Genomic DNA, 22,788 nt, shown 5'->3' with positions numbered 1-22,788 from the left:
TAGGCAGTTTTACGTCCTGTGAGGTGATTCTTTGAATTTTGTGTTTTCCAGGTTTGAGTTCCATGGGAGTTCAGATCTTGAAGCCCAGCACGCAGTTCCTGTCAATGGTTGGGTTTTTTTACTGTTTTGCTATTCACCCACTTTCGAGATGAACCAACCCATGGATCTTTGGGAATTTTCTGAGAGCAAACTATGCTGTAAATCCATTCCCCAGCCTCTATCACAAGACATATTCTTAATACAGACTTGTTTGGAAAGAAGAAAATGTATATTACTAAGCTCTTGTAAATATCTGTGGTACATTAATAAAACAGTTTTAAACACTTTGAAACACTTTGAATTTTAATGTTCACACATCATTACACATTTGAGGGTGCCAAATTAATCGGAGGACATAAAACTGCTGTGTCTTTCAGGTGACTTATAAGAAGAATATAAATAACCACCTCAATAACGATTATAGATATGAGACAGGTGTAAATTCATGTCCATTTTATGTGCTCCAGGTAATATACTTCACTATTTACAGTCCTTAGCGCCATTTGAAAGAAAATACAATGGCTTGTTTATAGTTGTATATATCTCCCAGAGATCAGATTTTCCAAGTCCTGGTGCTGCAGTTTCTGAATCCAGTTAGAAAAAATAGTTAGACTTGACAATATGTCGGTATGCACAGTGATCTTTTTTCTAGGGTTTTATAAGAAAATAGCAAATAGGGGAGTTTTAGGCAAGGAAACAGAAATGAAGAGAAACCAGGACTCATTGAAAATAACAAGTTTTCCCCTAAATTTACATCTAGTGAACAAATCCCTGGTACGTCTTATACACTTACTATACTCTACGTGGCCTTACTTTTACATAGTAATAAAAATCTGGAAACAGATTTATTTGATCAGATTTCTTACATGTTAGTCACATCGATCTTTTATTTTTTTTTAAATCAAACTTTTCTTTGATCATAAATAGAATCGCGATTGAAAACTCATAGTCTTATGGATCTGGTTTTAGTGAGATTCTGTTCGCTAACTCTGCTCTAGGGATAATCAGTCCCACTGACAGCCAGCAGCCCTGCACAGTCCCGAAGCACAGTCTGCAGAGAATAGGGCAAGTGCCAGTGTTCTGACCCTTCTGTTTTGTCCACTACAATGACGGATTTCCTGCTGCTGCTGCTGACTTGCTCCACTGATTTTCTTTCTGGAAGACTAGATTTCACTTTTTCACATGGTTTAAGGTTTTATTTAAAAAACAACACAACTTAAATTTTTCTTATAGTCCACAAGTCATGAACTCTTCATAAGTTGAATGCGCATACATGTGTATATGTTCTTTTATTGAGATTTTCATACATGTATATAGAGTGCCTTGGTCAAATTGATCCTAATTCTCTCCTCTCTGATTCTTTCCTCTATACATCACCACCATTTTTCTTCCCCACTTCTTAGGTCCTGCTCTCTTCTTCTTTAAAACCCTGAGGTCCTTTGGTGCTACTCATTTGTGCATGGGTATATGAAAATCTGCTGAGGCATGGATAGCCAATCTGGGGCTAACCTCTGAAAACTTATTTTTACTTCACAGCGGAGTCAGTTGCTAATAGCCTCATAGTTAGGGGTGATAATCAAGAACTCCTCTTCCATTCATGCTAGGAATTTTCCTGGCTTCATCTTGTTCAGATTTTGTACTTGCCTTCAAAGCCTGTTACTGAGTTCTTGTGTGATGGTTCTGTCATGTTCACAACTAGTTTTTCCTTCTTTTTTTTTTTAATATTTACTTATTTTTTACTCTCAATATTTTATCCCCACCCTTATCAACCGTTTTACTGTTCCACATTTCATACCTCCTCCCCATCCCCCTGAGACCATGCAGATGTCCCACTGTCCACCTCATCTGACTTTTAAACTCCCAGGGGCCTCAAGTCTCTTGAGGGTTAGGTGCAGCATCTCTGAATGAACACAGACCTGGAAGTCCTCTACTCTATTTGTGTTGGTGACCTCATTTAAGCTGGTGTATTCTGTCTTTTTTGGTTATCCAGTGTTTGAGAGATCTCAGTGGTCCAGATTAATTAAGACTGCTTGTCCTCCTAACAGGGTCATCCTCCTCCTCAGCTTCTTTCAGTCTTTCTCTAATTCAACACCAGGGTTCAGCTGCTTTTGCCTATTGGTTGGATGCAAATATCTGCCTCTGACTATTTCAGCTGCTTGTTGGGTCTTTCAGAGTGAAGTCATGCTAGGTCCCTTTTTGTGAGCACTCCATAGCCTCAATACTAGTGTCAGGGCTTAGGACCTCCCCACAAGCTCGATCCCACTTTGGTCTTGTGGCTGAACCTTTTTTTCCTCGTGCTTTGTACCATTTCCATCCTTGTAATTCTTTCAGACAGGAACAATTAGGGGTCAGAGTTGTGACTGTGGGATGGTCCCCCTCTCCCTCATTAGATGCCCTGTCTTCCGCCTAGAAGTGGGCTCTATAATTTCCCACTTCCTACTGTAGAGCATTTCGTCTAAGTTCCCTTCCTTTGAGTCATAAGTCTCTCACCTTCCAGGTCTCTGGTGCATTCTGGATGATTCCCCCAACCACTCCTCTCCTGAAATTGCCTGTATTCATTCTTTCTGCTGGCCCTAAGGGCTTCAGTCCTTTTCCCTCAGCCAATACCAGATCAGGTTCCCCTCTTCCCCCAACTCCCTCCCTGACCTCCATGCACTTTCCTTCCCAGGTTCCTCCCTCCCTTCCCACTGTGATTGATTTCTACTCCCTCCTAAGTGGGAATGAGGCATCCTCACTGTTTGAGTTCAGTGGATTGTATCTTAGGTATTCTGTACTTTTGTTTTTCTTTTTTTTTTTATGATTCACTGTAATTTTACTGTCTGTTCCAGTATACAAGCATATTATGGGAAAAAGAACTGCAATAAATGATTTCTTTCTCATATTTATCAGTTATTTTAAGTGTATATTCTTTTTTTAATTTTTAATATTTTTTATTACGTAATTTCCTCAATTACATTTCCAATGCTATCCCAAAAGTCCCCCATACACACCCCCCAATTCCCTACCCACCCATTCCCATTCTTTCGGCCCTGGCATTCCCCTGTATTGGGGCATATAAAGTTTGCAAGTCCTATGGGCCCCTCTTTCCAGTGATGGCCGAATAGGCCATCTTTTGATACATATGCAGCTAGAGACAAGAGCTCTGGGGTACTGGTTAGTTCATCATGTTGTTCCAACTATAGGGTTGCAGATCCCTTTAACTCCTTGGGTATTTTCTCTAGCTTCTCCATTGGGAGCCCTGTGATCCATCCAATAGCTGACTGTGAGCATCCACTTCTGTGTTTGCTAGGCCCCGGCATAGTCTCACAAGAGACAGCTATATCTGGGTCCTTTCAGCAAAATCTTGCTAGTGAATGCAATGGTGTCAGCGTTTGGAAGCTGATTATGGGCTGGATCCCTGGATATGGCAGTCTCTAGATGGTCCATCCTTTCATCACAGCTCCAAACTTTGTCTATGTAACTCCTTCCATGGGTGTTTTGTTCCCAATTCTAAGAAGGGGCATAGTGTCCACACTTTGGTTTTCATTCTTCTTGAGTTTCATGCGTTTAGCAAATTGTATCTTGTATCTTGGGTATCCTAAGTTTTGGGCTAATATCCACTTATCAGTGAATATATATTGTGTGAGTTCCTTTGTGATTGTGTTACCTCACTCAAGATGATGCCCTCCAGGTCCATCCATTTGGCTAGGAATTTCATAAATTCATTCTTTTTAATAGTTGAGTAGTACTCCATTGTTTAAATGTACCATAATTTCTGTATCCATTCCTCTGTTGAGGGGCATCTGGGTTCTTTCCAGCTTCTGGCTATTATAGATAAGGCTGCTATGAACATAGTGGAGCATGTGTCCAACTTACCGGTTGGGACATCTTCTGGATATATGCCCAGGAGAGGTATTGCTGGATCCTCCTGTAGTACTATGTCCAATTTTCTGAGGAACCGCCAGACTGATTTCCAGAGTGGTTGTACAAGCTTGCAATCCCACCAACAATGGAGGAGTGTTCCTCTTTCTCCACATCCTCGCCAGCATCTGCTGTCACCTGAATTTTTGATCTTAGCCATTCTGACTGGTGTGAGTTGGAAAGATCAGGAATTCAAGGCCCATACCTAAACATGATAAAAACAATCTACAGCAAACCAGTAGCCAACATCAAAGTAAATGGTGAGAAGCTTGAAGCAATCCCTCTAAAATCAGGGACTAGACAAGGCTGTCCATTTTCTCCATACCTACTCAACATCGTACTTGAAGTCCTAGCCAGAGCAATTCAACAACAAAAGGAGATCAAAGGAATACAAATTGGAAAAGATGAAGTCAAAATATCACTTTTTGCAGATGATATGATATATATATAAGTGACCCTAAAATTCCACCAGAGAACTCCTAAACCTGATAAACAGCTTCGGTGAAGTAGCTGGATATAAAATTAACTCAAACAAATCAATGGCCTTTCTCTACACAAAGAATAAACAGGCTGAGAAAGAAATTAGGTAAACAACACCCTTCTCAATAGTCACAAATAATATAAAATATCATGGCGTGACTCTAATAAGGATGTGAAAGATCTGTATAATAAAAACTTCAAGTCTCTGAAGAAAGAAATTCTAGAAGATCTCAGAAGATGGAAAGATCTCCCATGCTCATGGATTGGCAGGATCAACATTGTAAAAATGGCTATCTTGCCAAAAGCAATCTACAGATTCAATGCAATCCCCATCAAAATTCCAACTCTATTCTTCAACGAATTAGAAAGTGCAATCTGCAAATTCATCTGGAATAACAAAAAAACCTAAGATAGCAAAAACTCTTCTCAAGGATAAAAAAAAACTCTGGTGGAATCACCATGCTGGATCTAAAGCTTTACTACAGAGCAATTTTGATAAAAACTGCATGGTACTGGTATAGTGACAGACAAGTTGACCAATGGAATAGAATTAAAGTTCCAGAAATGAACCCACACACCTACGGTCACTTGATCTTCTACAAGGGAGCTAAAACCATCCAGTGGAAGAAAGACAGCATTTTCAACAAATGGTGCTGGCACAACTGGTTGTTATCATGTAGAAGAATGCGAATTGATCCATTCCTATCTCCTTGTACTAAGGTCAAGTCTAAGTGGATCAAGGAACTTCACATAAAACCAGAGATACTGAAACTTATAGAGGAGAAAGTGGGGAAAAGCCTTGAAGATATGGGCACAGGGGAAAAATTCTCGAATAGAACAACAATGGCTTGTGCTGTAAGATCGAGAATTGACAAGTGGGACCTCATGAAACTGCAAATCTTCTGCAAATCAAAAGACACCATCAATAAGACAAAAAAAACACCAACAGATTGGGAAAGGATTTTTACCTATCCTAAATCAGATAAGGGACTAATATCCAATATATATAAAGAACTCAAGAAGGTGGACTCCAGAAAATCAAATAACCCCATTAAAAAATGGGGCTCAGAAGTGAACAAAGAATTCTCACTTGAGGAATACCGAATGGCAGAGAAGCACCTGAAAAAATGTTCAACATCCTTAATCATCAGGGAAATGCGAATCAAAACAACCCTGGGATTCCACCTCACACCAGTCAGAATGGCTAAGATTTGTTTTTCTTTCTAACATCCACTTATTAGTGATTACAGACCATACATGTCCTTTTGGGTCTGAGTTACCTCCTTCCCTGCCCACACAATTTGGAGGATTTTTTATATTCCTTTATATATTTAGTCTAATTTGTGTTATCTATGTGATTTAGGATTTTCATTGCTCTGAAGAGACACCATGACCAAAGGAACATGTATAAAAGAAACACTTTAAGTTGGACTGCCTTACTTACATTTTCAGAATTTCAGTTTATTATCATCATGGCAAGAAGCATGACATCATGCTGGCAGAGGTGGTAATGAGGAGGAGTTCAGATATCTACACCTTGAACTGAAGGCATCTAGAAGGAGACTGTCTTCCTTGAGCAGCTGGGAGCAAACTGTGATTCCACACTGTGTTAAGATTGAACACAAGGAAACTTCAAAGTCCACCCCCAGAGTGACACATTTCCTCCAACAAGGCCACACTTCCTACGAGTACCACACCCTGTGGCCTAAGCATTCAAGCACATCAGTTTATGGGAATCAAATCTATTCAAACCACCAAACTGTATTTTTAGATATGTGTTTCAATTTTCAGAGTATAGTTTTCAGTTCATCGGAAGTAACATGCCTTTTGACTCAATTCAAATCTCTACTCAAGAGAAAGATGAGACACTTTTTAATTTCATTCTGCTACTATCAAGATTATTGTTTATGATTCAGAGAGATGGTTCAGCAAATGGAGGCCATTGTTGCCAACCTGACATAATCCCCATGATCCACATGATAAAACAGGTTCCCCATAGTTTCTACTTTTACTTTCATACATGTTCTGTATTACATACCTGAAAAAACTAGACAAAATAAATATATACAATAAAATATTCAATGATTACACAGCATAATAAATGTGAAATAGTTATTGTACATTGGTTACAGATGGCAAAAAAATTAATCTAAATAGAACATTCAATGACATTAATTGCCTTTCATTCTGTGTCCAACCTGCTATGAAAAAACATCAAATCTTTGTTCATTTAAGAATATTTTAATATTTGTTTTGTTTTAGTTAGCATACAATATAATGAGTTTCATTATGATATTTTATACACACACATGTACATGGGCACATGCACGTACACAGACATGAATGCACATGTGCACACACAATATAATCTCAGCATATGAAAAATGTGATGCTTACCTTTTCAATCAATTATTATGAAAGAAATCAAAATAGCTTGAAGAAAAAATAAATTGTCCACCGACTTGATAAGAAGTGGCACTAAGGAAAAGGAACCAATGTATACAGGATGAGTACATTTCATGGAGATATTCACTTTGTTGCTTGCCCTCATCTGCTGATCAGGAAGGCTTTCCAGTAGAGCCTTCATTAACTGAGGTAACTATTTGTAAACTGCCATGAACATGGTAATTCATTTTCATATTTCTTATAGGAGATGGCTAAGATGACACAATGGCAGGAAAAAGTCAGAAAAGGAACAAGGAGGAAGGCATATGAGATGTGATAAAGGAAAAAGGCATCTAATGCTAAGAGATTTCCAGATAATGGCAACATCAGACTCATCTACATTTTGCTGCTCATTCCATGATCCTTCTAGCCCAGTTCCCTTTTCTGTATAGGAGAGATGGGTTTATAAGAAAGCAGGCCATTTCCATTTAAAACAGAAATATCCACGTAGTGAAAATTAATCTGCAAATGCACATGGAATTAAAATGCAGTTACTTACCTACTTCTTACTACCAATGTGCAGTACAAAGTGTTGTAGTTGTTTATTTGTTTAGATTTGCTTTTTAGTCAAGTATGAATTTGAAATTCCAGAGTTTAATGCATTCTAGCAAACAGTGTACCAATTCTGCTATATCTCCTCCCCACATCAGAATATTTTGTAACTGTATAGAAGTACACTTATGAAAACACTATGTGCATATTTAAAGACTTTTATGGGTTTTGACCTAGAACTCTGGGGTTTAGCAATTATCTTTCTGCTGAACTACATAAGGATTTTTAGAGAAATAAAGAATAAGGTGTTTATCTGTCTACGGTGAAGTGACCAAGTAAGTCAATTCTGAAAGCTAGCAGAACCCATGTTATGAACTCCAATTTGATTTCTAGCTTAAGAGCAGAATAGTAACTCCCCATCACAGTGATGGTAGTGGAACAAACTAATTTGATACCACTCAGTCTTAACCTATCCTCAGGGCTTCAATGGGTAGAATGAGGCATGCCTGTATCCACTTACACTAGGAAAGGCATTCTACTTTATAAGCTCCATTACTCTAAGTAGTAACCACAAAGACACAAAACACAGACACATGCCAATTAATTTTTAGCCAGATCAAATGCTCAGGAACCAAAGGACCAAGTCAGATTGACTCATATAAGTCAGATTGACTCAAAAAGCTATCCTCTTTCTATCATTGGTTAATTTTATTAAAATCTTATCTATTTCTATAAGGAAATGATTAAATTTTTATTTCAGCTCATATAGAAAATGAAATGTTTCACCACAAGACCTTGAAACATCAACAAGCTAGACAAATTTAAAGTACACAAGGTGATAGTTCCTGCCATAAAGCACTCTTACACAGTCCTGTATAACCCAAGATTTCTTGGTTTGTGCTCACAAATGTTCCTGTATCAGCATCGAAGGCATTGAGGTTACATAACTCACATAACTCCTGTAACTGTGATAAAAGGTACCCTGTGCTAGAACCTAAAGGAAAAAGACTGTTAATTGAGTTAACTTTACATAATAAAGTATTTGTAAATTATTAACCTAGAATTATATAGAGATGTTATCACCCTTCATCACCAGAGGCCTGAGCTGCCTGTGGTTGCCATTTTTGTTCACCAGCCCACCCAGGGTCATTAAAAAAAAAAAAAATATGACCTAGCATTCTTAAGAGCATTTGCGGTAATTAAAATCATAATCGAAATCAAATCAGAATGTGGACATCTTATTACCCTTCCTTCCTCCATTCCTTCCTGCGATCCTTCCCTCTACCCCCTCTTTCCCAATCTCTCTCTCTCTCTCACTTATTTATTTATGTATCCTTCCTTCCTTCCTTCCTTCCTTCCTTCCTTCCTTCCTTCCTTCCTTCCTTTTTCTTCATACCTGTCCCAGAATTCATGATATAGATTAGGCTGGCCTCGAACTTAAAGACATCTATCTGACTCGCAAGTGCTGAAATTATCTGTGCACATCCTGATACATTTATTTTCACAAAAGTTATCAATACTTTATTTTGAACTGTCCTTGTTATACATTTTGAAGTTTTATATTGTAGTTCTTTGAATGTACACCATAGCTTCAAAATAATTATTACTGAAAAGAAAATGAGTTTCTCCTATTGTTTTTTTATGACAAATAGGCTTCCTGATTCAGTTATTCTGAGCACATCCCCAGTTTTTGCTCATTTGTTTGTTTTTGTTGTTGTTTATTGATCTGAGAATGAAGCCCAGGGCCTTGAACTTAGAAGGCTAGTGCTCTACCATGGAGGAAATCTCCATTGTTCTGAAAATCTCTACCCTTAATAGAACTGGTGTGATACCAGAAGATAACAGGTGATTGAAATTTAAATGTCCTTATTGGAGAGGTTTATCCAGTCAATTGTTCAGACACTTTGTTGCTCCTTAATTTGCTTTAGAAAGAGAAGTACTTTTCTATGTCTGAGAGGTAGAAAGCTAATCTTAGCTCCAGATTTTTGAAGACAAACAGATATTCAAAGAACAAATAAGAAAAACCAAATTCTGGGAATATTGAAGTATCTCAGAAAATAGTAGCAATGTCATTTTACTATTTTTCAAAGCATATACTTTAAAATTGACTTAGATATGCCTTTGAGAATGTCTATTGTGTTTAGTGTAAAGCTTTGATAGGAAGAAATCTGAAAACTCTTTGAGTGAGAGTTATAAGCATACTGCTGCTTAAGCGACACAGAAAAGAAACTCTGATGTCAAAGTGCTCTGCTCCCGACTCCCATCATAGAGGTGTGTTGTTCGGAAATATATGAGGATTTGATATGTTATTCCTGGAACTAAATGCTGTGTCAGGTAGGGTCCTGTTCTCAGTCAGTGATAATTAATATTTATAAGTCACGTTGAAGTTGAGGAGCTCGACATAAATTCTAATAATTTTCATTATGTTTATATTTTCCAGAAGTAGGTTGGCTTTTTGCAGCGGCACTTTGGATGCACATGCATTAGTGTCTGAGGCCAGGGGACTATGCCTGAAAGAAAACAGTAATTGGGAGTTTTTAAAGGTAATAATTTGGATAAACTGAAATTTGAGATGAATTCTTAATAGCCTGCACAGACTAAGTAATTTTAATTCAAACCTGAAGTGATCTCTGTGTGTTTATGATTGGGTTTTCAGCTCATAAAGTAAATGTCACAGCAACAAAATTTTCTCCTTAAATGATTGGTGTATATGCTCATATCAAGTTTCAAGTATCCTCAAGCTTTTTAGATAGTTACAATAATTACATTAGGCAACTTTTATTACCTTAAGTGCAGTAGTTATAAGATCTACCATAGCAAATTGTAGGCGTTTAATTTTGAGTCTTTTTGTTGATAGGAAAGCATAATTGAATACCAGCCTTCTCAATCAGATCATTTTTATATCTGTTTAAAAGTAAGAGTTGGCATCTAAATTATCATGCCATTTATATTTGAAAACTCTAGTAGCTAATTTCAAATTCCAAATTCTTTAGAAAGTAAAGTTTTCAGAGGTTCTGAAGAGAGACTCTCAAAGGCAAGGACATGCTCAACTTATTTTGGGCTAGGTTTGGAACTAATAGGTCCATTCGAGCAATAACCAAATAAGTCTAAACTAAAGACAATCTTGAAAACACACAAAACATTCTGCAAATAGAAGGAAAATGAATTCTAATGTGATAGCTGAGAATAACAGCTAGCATACTACATGTTTCTGTTTGCATTTAATTTACATCCTTCATCAGAAATTGCCATGCTTTTTATTTTAGCATGCTACATTATATCACATTTGTTACATCACAGGACACTATATTATGTTATTTCTCTTTTCTCCCAGTCTCACTGTACAAGAATACTGTAGGAGATGCATAAACGCACTCATATTTACTGGACAGCCCAAGATACACTAGAATTTATGATCAGAATCCTAAGTGCTATGATAAAAAGTATGACTTATCATGCCTGCAAAAATATTTTTGTTGTTTAATTCATAGGAATTTGAAGCATGGCATTTTCGTTTGAAACTAATATGGAGAAGTTTTTCATATTACTCTGAAACAAACAAGCTAAATGTGTATTTTTTTAAATAAAACTATTGTAATTGTATAATCAAATTATGAAGCAACAGGTGTGGTAAGATAAAATTTAATTGATCATTCTAGTCTCTAAAATATAATTATCTGCCCTGCAGCCAAGTTAACTACATACCATGTGCTTAATTCTACCTGAAAATAAAATATTAGAAATTTGTCATGCTTAATTTTTTTGTCAACCAACCAACTCTCTCCTACTTTAATAATATTGGCTTATGGATCATAGAGCTCTAACTTCCTGTACAATTTCCTGTGTCACAGCACAAGTGTAAAGCAGCTTCATTTCCAGTCATTGAAAGCACATAATTAAGTTTCTGAAAAATTTGATGAAAAAAATTAAGTTGTCCTTGAGCTTTACAGAAATCACATATTTTCAGACCAAGAATATGGTCAGCCCAAGCAGTTGCAATGCCAATGTTGTCTGTTTATTTGAAGGGTGGGACAATGGCCAGCATTTACCTGTGAGACTTTAGTTAAATCTACTAGTCCTTGGGTAATTTTAGGCTGTCATTCTTCATAGCACTCATTTAATAACTTTTTAAAAAAAGAGTTAGTTATTTATTCTATGTATATCAATATATTGAAGCTATCTTCAGCCATACAAGAAGAGGGCATGGTATCCCATTACAGAGGGTACTGAACCACCATGTGCTTTTTCGTCATTCACACCTTCCAGCTTGCATGTTCTATTTAATATGACCCTTGTCATTTGTTAAACAATATCGAGAGTACAACATGATGCTGTGGCCCAAAAGTTATGGACTTATAAACCCAAACTATATAACTTTAACAAGACTTTTACTTGCTCTCAACTTCACTCATTTTCTACACATATAAAATGAGAATAGCTTACCTCCTAAATAAAGGCTAAGGGAGGTTGTTCAAAGGAATGTAGAAAATACATTAGGAAAAGAGTCAGCATTGCAAAGCATTGAAAATTAAAGGAGGCACTGATTGGTTCACAGTCCCTTTGTGTCTAATTTTTGACAAAGTATGGCATTGACTCTCAAATGAACCTGTCAGAATAGTTTCTTTATGAAGTCATGCTAATTATGCCAGTCCCTAATGTTGTTGCATGTTATTGATCATTTAATAAGGGTGCCATTTTTTTCACTGTATATTGCTTGCTATTCATTTCCATAAACACTTCATTCTAGTTCTCATGAACTGTGACTATTTAATGTAAGAAAATAGAACACTCATGTAAAATGTGAACATAAAGCTATAATTATGAGAAATCTATTCTTTAAAATCTATCTTTTGCTCATATTAGGGTCAGAAACATCAGGGCTTCTCATGAAATAGATACATATTTATAACTAATCAAGTTATTAGTGCTTTTTTGCTGTCATTTTATATATTGTACTAGACTAAAAATAGATAGATAGATGATGGATAGATAGATAGATAGATAGATAGATAGATAGATAGATAGATAGATAGATAGATAAAGTAACTACACAGAGGAGAAACATGCTACTAAACACTGGAGCATAAGACTAGTCATTCAGCTTTTTCCTCATTTACAAAGTATCACAACCTATGAAAAATATATTTCTTCATGAGAAATAACAATGATGTTACGATAAAGAACAAGACATGATGCCTTTGTTGGATAGATAGAACTTTCTTGCTGGGGAAATTAATTTTTCAGGGAATTGAAAGGAAGACAAGATTGGACCTATACAAATGGAAAGATTGTTTAGTTACACTTAAGAGGTCATTGTGCGAAAGAAGGGCAATGTCTATAAGAGACTTTGGTAGTGGATGGCTACAAAGAAACAGTGTTTCCAATACACATACAAATTTACTGTAGGCAGCTGTTATAACACACATATACTATTTGAGCAAGCTCAAGTCAGACAAAATCTTAGCATGGAGCGGGGATACAGTCACAAAGTCCCATGCTAAGATAAGTAGTAGCTACCAATTGAAAGATGCTAGGTGAAGAAGCTCCAGTTTTTTTAAAGCATGTAACCCTGTGTGCCACAAGGCTGAAGAAGCAGCCCTAAATATACTTGATGGATTTTTAATAGAAAAAAGAGAACATAGGTAAATGTGTAGGGAAAGTGTGAGTGGATCTTGGGGGAGTTGGGACAGGTTGTAAATATAATCAAAATATATTATACAAATTTCTCAAAAAATAATAAGAATTAAAAATGATAAATATAAAGAGTATTCCAGAGAGGGACAAGTCCTGCAAATTTCTTGACAATTTACTGGTATGTTTTCAATAACATGAAAAGACTGTAAAGGAAGAGTTAGTCAGAGAAGACAGGAGCATGAGCTCAGAGCTAACTGTAAATGTTGGACTTTGAAAACCCTGAAAGAAATATGGATTTGTACTTTAAATGTTATATTATAAGAAGTCAGTCAATCTTCTGTGGTAAATGGACTGTCATAAATATGAATAGAAAAGATTCTAGATATTTTCGTTGACATAATTGATGGCTGGATGTGGCTGACAGCAAGGATTGGTGGTGAGAAAATAGTCAAGAATTGCTGATTGCTAAAATATCCAAACAGAAAGATATAACGGGTGTGTTCTATAAAGAAACATTATTTTGTCATGTGGGAAATACTAGGAAAGAAAATTCTAAAGAGAAGGAGGTGCTCAAAACTTCCATAGACATCATAGTAAGTCTGAGATAGCAATGAAAGCTGTGTTAAAATGTTGAAGGAAATCTAATGCTGAAATTACAGTGAAGGTGACCACAGACCTTTTACTAATGGCTCAGCAGACTGTTGACCCCAGAAGTGATGCTACAAAGACCGACATCACTCTGCATCTCAAATGTGTCTTCTATATTGGATATTACTTTGTCAGAGAAATTAAAAACTGTCTAATACTACAGTTGTATAAGTGGGTGTTCTGAATGAATCATGAGAACTTTTCTTTCAAAATGCTGCTCAAACTTCACTCATCCAACAAGTTCAAATGACCATGCTGACTTTATCAAACTTAAAAATCTCTTTTCATCTTCTTACCTATGAGATGCATACAAGGCAGGTATGTAGAGTAGAATCAGTGGAACATTCTTCAGATATATGAAAGAAGAGAATTGTTCCAGTTGTGACACCATGGAAAAACCTGGAGAGCTCTATAAGGGATGGGAAAGGCAGGCCTAGGAAAGCGACGCTGTATGATGTCACTCATGTGTTGAATCTCAAAGTGTTGATTTTGTAAGAGTGGGTAGATAGCTGTATTTAACAAGTCCTGTGGTGGTTAAAAGAGATCAAACTTGAAGAGACATTGATTAAAGGACCTAAAGTATGTTTCATGGGAGAAAGAATATTCAGAAGATCTATGTATGCATACGTGACAACTGAAGGTTATAAAGTATTAAATTCTTGAAAAGTGCTAAGAAAATAGATATAACATCGTCACAAAATAACTGCACATTGTAATTAATGAGCATTTCAGTTGGACAGTGTATTCTGCATATATCTTCAGATTGTAAAAAGAATGAAAAAAATTTATTTGAAATACAAAACTAAAAAAAAAAAAAATCCAGAATCAGAACCTAAGGCTTTATTACTTCATATTGATCAAATGGGGGTAGATATTAATAGTTTAGAATAGCAAGATTTAGATATTTAAATTGAATTTTAAAATTTTGAATTGTTTTTATCTGTACACGTGTCTGTACACATAAATTAGAGCATGTGCATGGTACAGTGCATGTGGGGCTCTCAAGGACAATTTTAAGAACTTAGCTCTCATTTCACCATAGATTCAATATATCAACCATAGGCGTTCCAAGTTGCCCAAAAACTTTCTTGAGCCAGTGAACCATCTCTCCAGACTGAATTAGATTTAATCTAATTCCAAAACAAAAAGCAACAATTTATTCATTTATTTATTTATTTTTTACTTCATTCCCTATCTGTTCTTATTAGTGGACTTGGAAACATAGAGTGATCTACTTAGTGTTTGCTGGTGTTTTTACTTTGTTTAATTCCACTCCTGTGGTTGTATCACTTTCCTTGGCTGTGAGTAAATGGCATCTACAAGTCTTTTTGGCCAGCAACTGCCCCTCCTCCCATACCCCTTGCCCCTTCAAAGTAAGATATATTTCTCTTGGTCCATTGTGCATCTTGAAACATATTTATTGACAGAGGCAGACAGCTTCTGGGACAGGCAGGAGCCACAGAGCCGCTGAGGAAGCACCCTTTTGGGCCCGCATACATCCAGCACCCTCCCAGCTGGAAGACAGTGGTCTGCCCTGCACAGGAACCCTCTGCCTCAGGAGCAGGGAGCACATCTTGGATCCAGGACTCCACCGAAATTAGGAACTTAGTCTGCACAGCTGAGAGTGTGCACCACAGAAGCTGACAGCTTCTGTGACCTGCCAAAGCAACACAGCATCTGGGAAAGGTCCTGTTTTCGGCCTTCTTCTTCGGCCAGGAGGAGGTCCAAATGCCAGATATATGTACACCTTCCCTTTAAGAGGAAAGCTTGTCAGCAGGGAGTGCTCTAACCACTGAAACTCAGAGGAGAGAGCCTGTCTCCCAAGTCTGCTGACAGACAGTACTCAGAATCACCAGAAGAACAACCTCTGAACAGAGACAACTATAACAATTCCAGAGATTACCAGATGGCAAGAGGTAAACGTAAGAATCTTACTAACAGAAACCAAGACCACTCACCATCATCAGGACACAGCACTCCCACTTCGCCCAGTCCAGGGCACCCCAACACACCTGAAAAGCTAGACCTGGATTTAAAAGCATATCTCATGATGATGGTAGAGGACATCAAGAATGACTTTAAAGAACTACAGGAGAACATGGCTAAAGAGTTACAAGTCCTTAAAGAAAAACAGGAAAACACAATCAAACAGGTAGAAGTCCTTAAAGAAAAACAGGATAACACAATCAAACAGGTAGAAGCCCTTAAAGAAAAACAGGAAAACACATCCAATCAGATGATGGAAATGAACAAAACCATACTAGACCTAAAAAGGGAAGTAGACACAATAAAGAAAACCCAAAATGAGGCAACACTGGAGATAGAAACCCAAGGAAAGAAATCTGGAACCATAGATGCGAGCCTCAGCAACAGAATACAAGAGGTGGAAGAGAGAATCTCAGGTGCAGAAGATTCCATAGAGAACATCGGCACAACAATCAAGGAAAATGGAAAATGCAAAAAGATCCTAACTCAAAACATCAAGGAAATACAGGACACAATGAGAAGACCAAACCTACGGATAATAGGAGTGGATGAGAATGAAGATTTTCAACTCAAAGGACCAGCAAACATCTTCAACAAAATTATAGAAGAAAACTTCCCAAATCTAAAGAAAGAGATGCCCATGAACATACAAGAAGCCTACAGAACTCCAAATAGGCTGGACCAGAAAAGAAATACCTCCCGACACATAATAATCAGAACAACAAATGCACTAAATAAAGATAGAATACTAAAAGCAGTAAGAGAAAAAGGCCAAGTAACATATAAAGGCAAGCCTATCAGAATTACACCAGATTTTTCACCAGAGACTATGAAAGCCAGAAGATCCTGGACAGATGTTATATACAGACACTAAAAGAACACAAATTCCAGCCCAGGCTACTATACCCAACCAAACTCTCAATTAACATAGATGGAGAAACCAAAGTATTCCACGACAAAACCAAATTCACACATTATCTCTCCACGAATCCAGCCCTTCAAAGGATAATAACAGAAAAAAAAAATACAAGGACAGGAGCCACGCCCTAGAAACAACAAGAAGGTAATCCCTCAACAAACCTAAAAGAAGACAGCCACAAGAACAGAATGCCAACTTTAACAACAAAAATAACAGGAAACAACAATTACTTTTCCTTAATATCTCTTAATATCAATGGACTCAACTCCCCAATAAAAAGACATAGACTAACAAACTGGCTACACAAACAAGACCCAACATTTTGCTGCTTACAGGAAACTCATCTCAGAGAAAAAGATAGACACTACCTCAGAATGAAAGGCTGGAAAACAATTTTCCAAGCAAATGGTATGAAGAAACAAGCTGGAGTAGCCATTCTAATATCTGATAAGATTGACTTCCAACCCAAAGTCATCAAAAAAGACAGGGAGGTGCACTTCATACTCATCAAAGGTAAAATCCTCCAAGAGGAACTATCAATCCTGAATATCTATGCTCCAAATACAGAGGCAGCCTCATTCATTAAAGAAACTTTAGTAAATCTCAAAGCACACATTGCACCTCATACAATAATAGTGGGAGACTTCAACACACCACTTTCACCAATGGACAGATCATGGAAACAGAAACTAAACAGGGACACAGTAAAACTAACAGAAGTTATGGATCAAATGGATCTGGCAGATATCTAAAGAACATTTTACCCTAAAACAAAAGGATATACCTTCTGCTCAGCACCGCATGGTACCTTCTCCAAAATTGACCATGTAATTGGTCATAAAACAGGCCGCAACAGATACAAAAATATTGAAATTGTCCCATGCATCCTATCAGATCACCATGGACTAAGGCTGATCTTCAATAACAAAATAAATAATAAAAAGCCAACATTCACGTGGAAACTGAACAACACTCTTCTCAATGATACCTTGGTCAAGGAAGGAATAAAGAAAGAAATTAAGGACTTTTTAGAGTTCAATGAAAATGAAGCCACAACATACCCAAACTTATGGGATGAATGAAAGCATTTCTAAGAGGAAAACTCATAGCTCTGAGTGCCTCCAAAAAGAAACTAGAAAGAGCACACATTAGCAGCTTGACAACACACCTAAAAGCACTAGAACAAAAGGAAGCAAATTCACCCAAGAGGAGTAGACAGCAGGAAATAATCAAACTCAGGGGCGAAATCAATCAAGTGGAAACAAGAAGAACTATTCAAAGAATCAACCAATCAAGGAGCTGGTTCTTTGAGAAAATCAACAAGATAGATAAACCCTTAGCCAGACTCACTAGAGGGCACAGGGAAAGCATCCTAATTAACAAAATCAGAAATGAAAAAGGAGACATAACAACAGATCCTGAAGACATCCAAAACACCATCAGATCCTTCTACCAAAGGCTATACTCAACAAAACTGGAGAACCTGGATGAAATGGAGAAGTTCCTAGACAGATACCAGGTACCAAAGTTGAATCAAGATCAGGTTAATGATCTAAACAGCCCTATATCCCCCAAAGAAATAGAAGCAGTCATTAATAGTCTCCCAACCAAAAAAAGCCCAGGACCCGATGGGTTTAGTGCAGAGTTCTATCAGACCTTCAAAGAAGATCTAATCCCAGTTCTTCACAAACTATTCCACAAAATAGAAACAGAAGGTACTCTACCCAACTCATTCTATGAAGCCACAATTACTCTGATACCTAAACCACAAAAAGACCCAACAAAGATAGAAAACTTCAGACCAATATCCCTTATGAATATTGATGCAAAAATCCTCAATAATGTTCTTGCTAACAGAATCCAAGAACACATCAAAACAATCATTCATCCTGACCAAGTAGGTTTCATCCCAGTGATGCAGGGATGGTTCAATATACGGAAATCCATCAATGTAATCCAGTATATAAACAAACTCAAAGACAAAAACCACATGGTCATGTCATTAGATGCGGAAAAAGCATTTGACAAGATCCAACACCCAATCATGATAAAAGTCTTGGAAAGATCAGGAATTCAAGGCCCATACCTAAACATGATAAAAGCAATCTACAGCAAACCAGTAGCCAACATCAAAGTAAATGGTGAGAAGCTTGAAGCAATCCCTCTAAAATCAGGGACTAGACAAGGCTGTGCACTTTCTCCATACCTATTCAACATTGTACTTGAAGTCCTAGCCAGAGCAATTCGACAACAAAAGGAGATCAAAGGGATACAAATTGGAAAAGATGAAGTCAAAATATCACTTCTTGCAGATGATATGATAGTATATATAAGTGACCCTAAAAATTCCACCAGAGAACTCCTAAGTCTGATAAACGGCTTCGGTGAAGTAGCTGGATATAAAATTAACTCAAACAAATCAATGGCCTTTCTCTACACAAAGAATAAACAGGCTGAGAAAGAAATTAGGGAAACAACACCCTTCTCAATAGTCACAAATAATATAAAATATCTTGGCGTGACTCTAACTAAAGAAGTGAAAGATCTGTATAATAAAAACTTAAAGTCTCTGAAGAAAGAAATTCTAGAAGATCTCAGAAGATGGAAAGATCTCCCATGCTCATGGATTGGCAGGATCAACATTTTAAAAATGGCTATCTTGCCAAAAGCAATCTACAGATTCAATGCAATCCCCATCAAAATTCCAACTCAATTCCTCAACGAATTAGAAAGTGCAATCTGCAAATTCATCTGGAATAACAAAAAACCTAGGATAGCAAAAACTCTTCTCAAGGATAAAAGAACCTCTGGTGGAATCACCATGCCAGACCTAAAGCTTTACTACAGAGCAATTGTGATAAAAATTGCATGGTACTGGTATAGTGACAGACAAATAGACCAATGGAATAGAATTGAAGACCCAGAAATGAACCCACACACCTATGGTCACTTGATCTTTGACAAGGGAGCTAAAACCATCCAGTGGAAGAAAGACAGCATTTTCAACAAATGGTGCTGGCACAACTGGTTGTTATCATGTAGAAGAATGTGAATCAATCCATTCCTATCTCCTTGTACTAAGGTCAAGTCTAAGTGGATCAAGGAACTTCACATAAAACCAGAGACACTGAAACTTATAGAGGAGAAAGTGGGGAAAAGTCTTGAAGATATGGGCACAGGGGAAAAATTCTTGAATAGAACCGCAATGGCTTGTGCTGTAAGATCGAGAATTGACAAGTGGGACCTCATGAAACTGCAAAGCTTCTGCAAGGCAAAATACACCATCAATAAGACAAAAAACCACCAACAGATTGGGAAAGGATCTTTACCTATCCTAAATCAGATAAGGGTCTAATATCCAATATATATAAGGAACTCAAGAGGGTGGACTGCAGAAAGTCAAATAACCCCATTCAACAATGGGGCTCAGAACTGAACAAAGAATTCTCACCTGAAGAATACCGATTGGCAGAGAAGCACCTGAAAAAATGTTCAACATCCTTAATCATCAGGGAAATGCAAATCAAAACATCCCTGAGATTCCACCTCACACCAGTCAGAATGGCTAAGATCAAAAATTCAGGTGACAGCAGATGCTGGCGAGGATGTGGAGAAAGAGGAACACTCCTCCATTGTTGGTGGGATTGCAAGCTTGTACAACCACTCTGGAAATCAGTCTGGCGGTTCCTCAGAAAATTGGACATAGTACTACCGGAGGATCCAGCAATACCTCTCCTGGGCATATATCCAGAAGATGTCCCAACCGGTAAGTTGGACACATGCTCCACTCTGTTCATAGCAGCCCTATTTATAATAGCCAGAAGCTGGAAAGAACCCAGATGTCCCTCAACAGAGGAATGGATACAGAAATTATGGTACATTTACATAATGGAGTACTACTCAGCTATTAAAAAAGAATGAATTTATGAAATTCCTAGCCAAATGGATGGACCTGGAGGGCATCATCTTGAGTGAGGTAACACAATCACAAAGGAACTCACACAATATATATTCACTGATAAGTGGATATTAGCCCAAAACTTAGGATACCCAAGATATAAGATACAATTTGCTAAACGCATGAAACTCAAGAAGAATGAAGACCAAAATGTGGACACTGTGCCCCTTCTTAGAATTGGGAACAAAACACCCATGGAAGGAGTTACATAGACAAAGTTTGGAGCTGTGATGAAAGGATGGACCATCTAGAGACTGCCGTATCCAGGGATCCATCCCATAATCAGCTTCTAAACAGTGACACCATTGCATACACTAGCAAGATTTTCCTGAAAGGACCCAAATATAGCTGTCCCTTGTGAGACTATGCAGGGTCCTAGCAAACACAGGAGTGGATGCTCACAGTCAGCTATTGGATGTATCACAGGGCTCCCAATGGAGAAGCTAGAGAAAGTACCCAAGGAGCTAAAGGGATCTGCAACCCCATAGTTGGAACAACATGATGAACTAACCAGTACCCCGGAGCTCTTGTCTCTAGCTGCATATGTATCGAAAGATGGCCTAGTCGGCCATCACTGGAAAGAGAGGCCCATTGGACTTGCAAACTTTATATGCCCCAATATAGGGGAATGCCAGGGCCAAAAGAATGGGAATTGGTGGGTAGGGAAGTGGGGGGCGCTATGGGGGACTTTTGGGATAGCATTGGAAATGTAATAAAAAATATATAAAAAAAAAAGAAACATATTTATCATGGCCTTTTTGATACCTTATTTTTCAACTATACTTTTTTTTTCTTCCAGCATACACTATTGAATTAATTGTGGATTATAGATTCTTCAGCCATGACTAACAGGCTGTGAACAGAGTATGCTTTGAGGTATATGCAATGAGTTTAAAAAGATAGATAATGAGAAAGGTTACTATTTTGAGTGTTTGAGTAGGTTTTTACGACACTCTTACTTGAAAAGTAAATGTTAAAGTAAGAAAAGATAAGTAAGAATATCATCAACAAGATTTTTTATTGGTATACTTGGGCCAGGCTAATGAAGAGGTGGAAAAACCATGATTTGTAACTTCACATGAACCAATTTTGCTAATCTGCACTTAAGATGCTGTGTTGGAACATGTGTTGTAGGCTGAATCTAATGATGGTGATGTTGAGAGATGATGGAACCTACAAGGAGTGAAGCCTACTGAAAAGAACTTGGAACATTGAGAGCCTACCTTGAAGCAGACATCACTTCTCTGAATCTTTCCCTTTGCTCTTCTTAGAGGTCATGATCTGAGGAGTTTCTGGTCACACTTCCTCAATGGTGTATTGCTCAACAGAGCAATTGAGCAAGGACTGAAAGTTCTGAAATGGTGAGCTAAAATAAACTTTCCCCCGTTAAGTTAATTGTCTTCTGTATTTGTCACCATATCTGGACTAAACATTGTTCTATAGCCATGTTGTTGAAAAGAGTCACAAAACTGTAAGTTTATATTTTTTCTTTGTGTAAAGTATATCCAATATTTCCTCATGTTTTCCTGTGCTTCCAAACATGAATTCTGGCAGTAGGGCTTAGATAAGAGGATATTGATTAGGATAATACAATACTATTTAGATAGGAAAATACAAAGTAGACATAACAGTGGTCTTTCAAAGAAACCCATTCAATAATACCCAGAACTTCTGGATAAGTTGATTTGCATAGTCAATGGAATTTAGAAGATTTGATGAAGTAATCTTCTATGGAGAATACCTTAGATTACTAAGATGCCCAACCATATGGTATCCATAACAATTGATATAATATTAGATCCATACTCACGCTGAAGTGATGAAAGTATGATTAGGTGGACAATTCTTGTCTTTAATGATATGGTAAAGGCTTAAAAGCTATTGTGTGAGTTCAGGCTCTAACAGAGAAGGAGACAAAACCATCCCTTTGGAAGCTTCCAAAAGACACACAGCCTTCCCCAAATCTAGATTTCAACTCAGTGAGATTAATGCCAGGTTTTTTGTGATTGTAGGTCAGAGCAATAGTAGGGAATAAATAGACTGAATTTAAGAAACTTCCTTGGTTTATACTGTGAATCATTAGGCACACAGAAATTGCAGTCAATTTGTGAAGAAAACTTTTTTTTTTTTAATTTTTAGTGCAAAAACAATGCCTTTTTATCTGGCATTAATGAGATGAGAGGCCCTTGGTCCTGTGAAGGTTTGATGCACCAGCATAGGGAAATGCTATGGTGGTAAGGCAAGAGGGGGAAGGTCGATGGGGGAGGCAGGAGGGAATGGGTGGGAT

At 37.4% G+C, this 22,788-nt stretch overlaps 1 protein-coding gene across 3 annotated transcripts in view; it reads left to right on the top strand.

The window, feature by feature from the left end:
• Window positions 1-303, top strand: part of LOC110295968 (contactin-6) — a 370,702-nt gene extending 370,399 nt beyond the window's left edge. For all 3 annotated transcript variants that reach the window (XM_021164390.3, XM_021164391.3, XM_085840204.1), the window contains exon 23: window positions 52-303. In XM_021164390.3, the coding sequence (XP_021020049.1) occupies window positions 52-152 (101 nt within the window). In that variant the 3' untranslated portion in view covers window positions 153-303. The remainder of the gene's footprint in view (window positions 1-51) is intronic.
• Window positions 304-22,788: the final 22,485 nt, after the last annotated feature.

Source organism: Mus caroli, unplaced genomic scaffold (genome assembly GCF_978045245.1).
Source record: "Mus caroli unplaced genomic scaffold, Mus_caroli_1 scaffold_7, whole genome shotgun sequence".
Taxonomy (NCBI): domain Eukaryota; kingdom Metazoa; phylum Chordata; class Mammalia; order Rodentia; family Muridae; genus Mus; species Mus caroli.
This window is presented reverse-complemented; position numbering and strand designations above follow the sequence as displayed.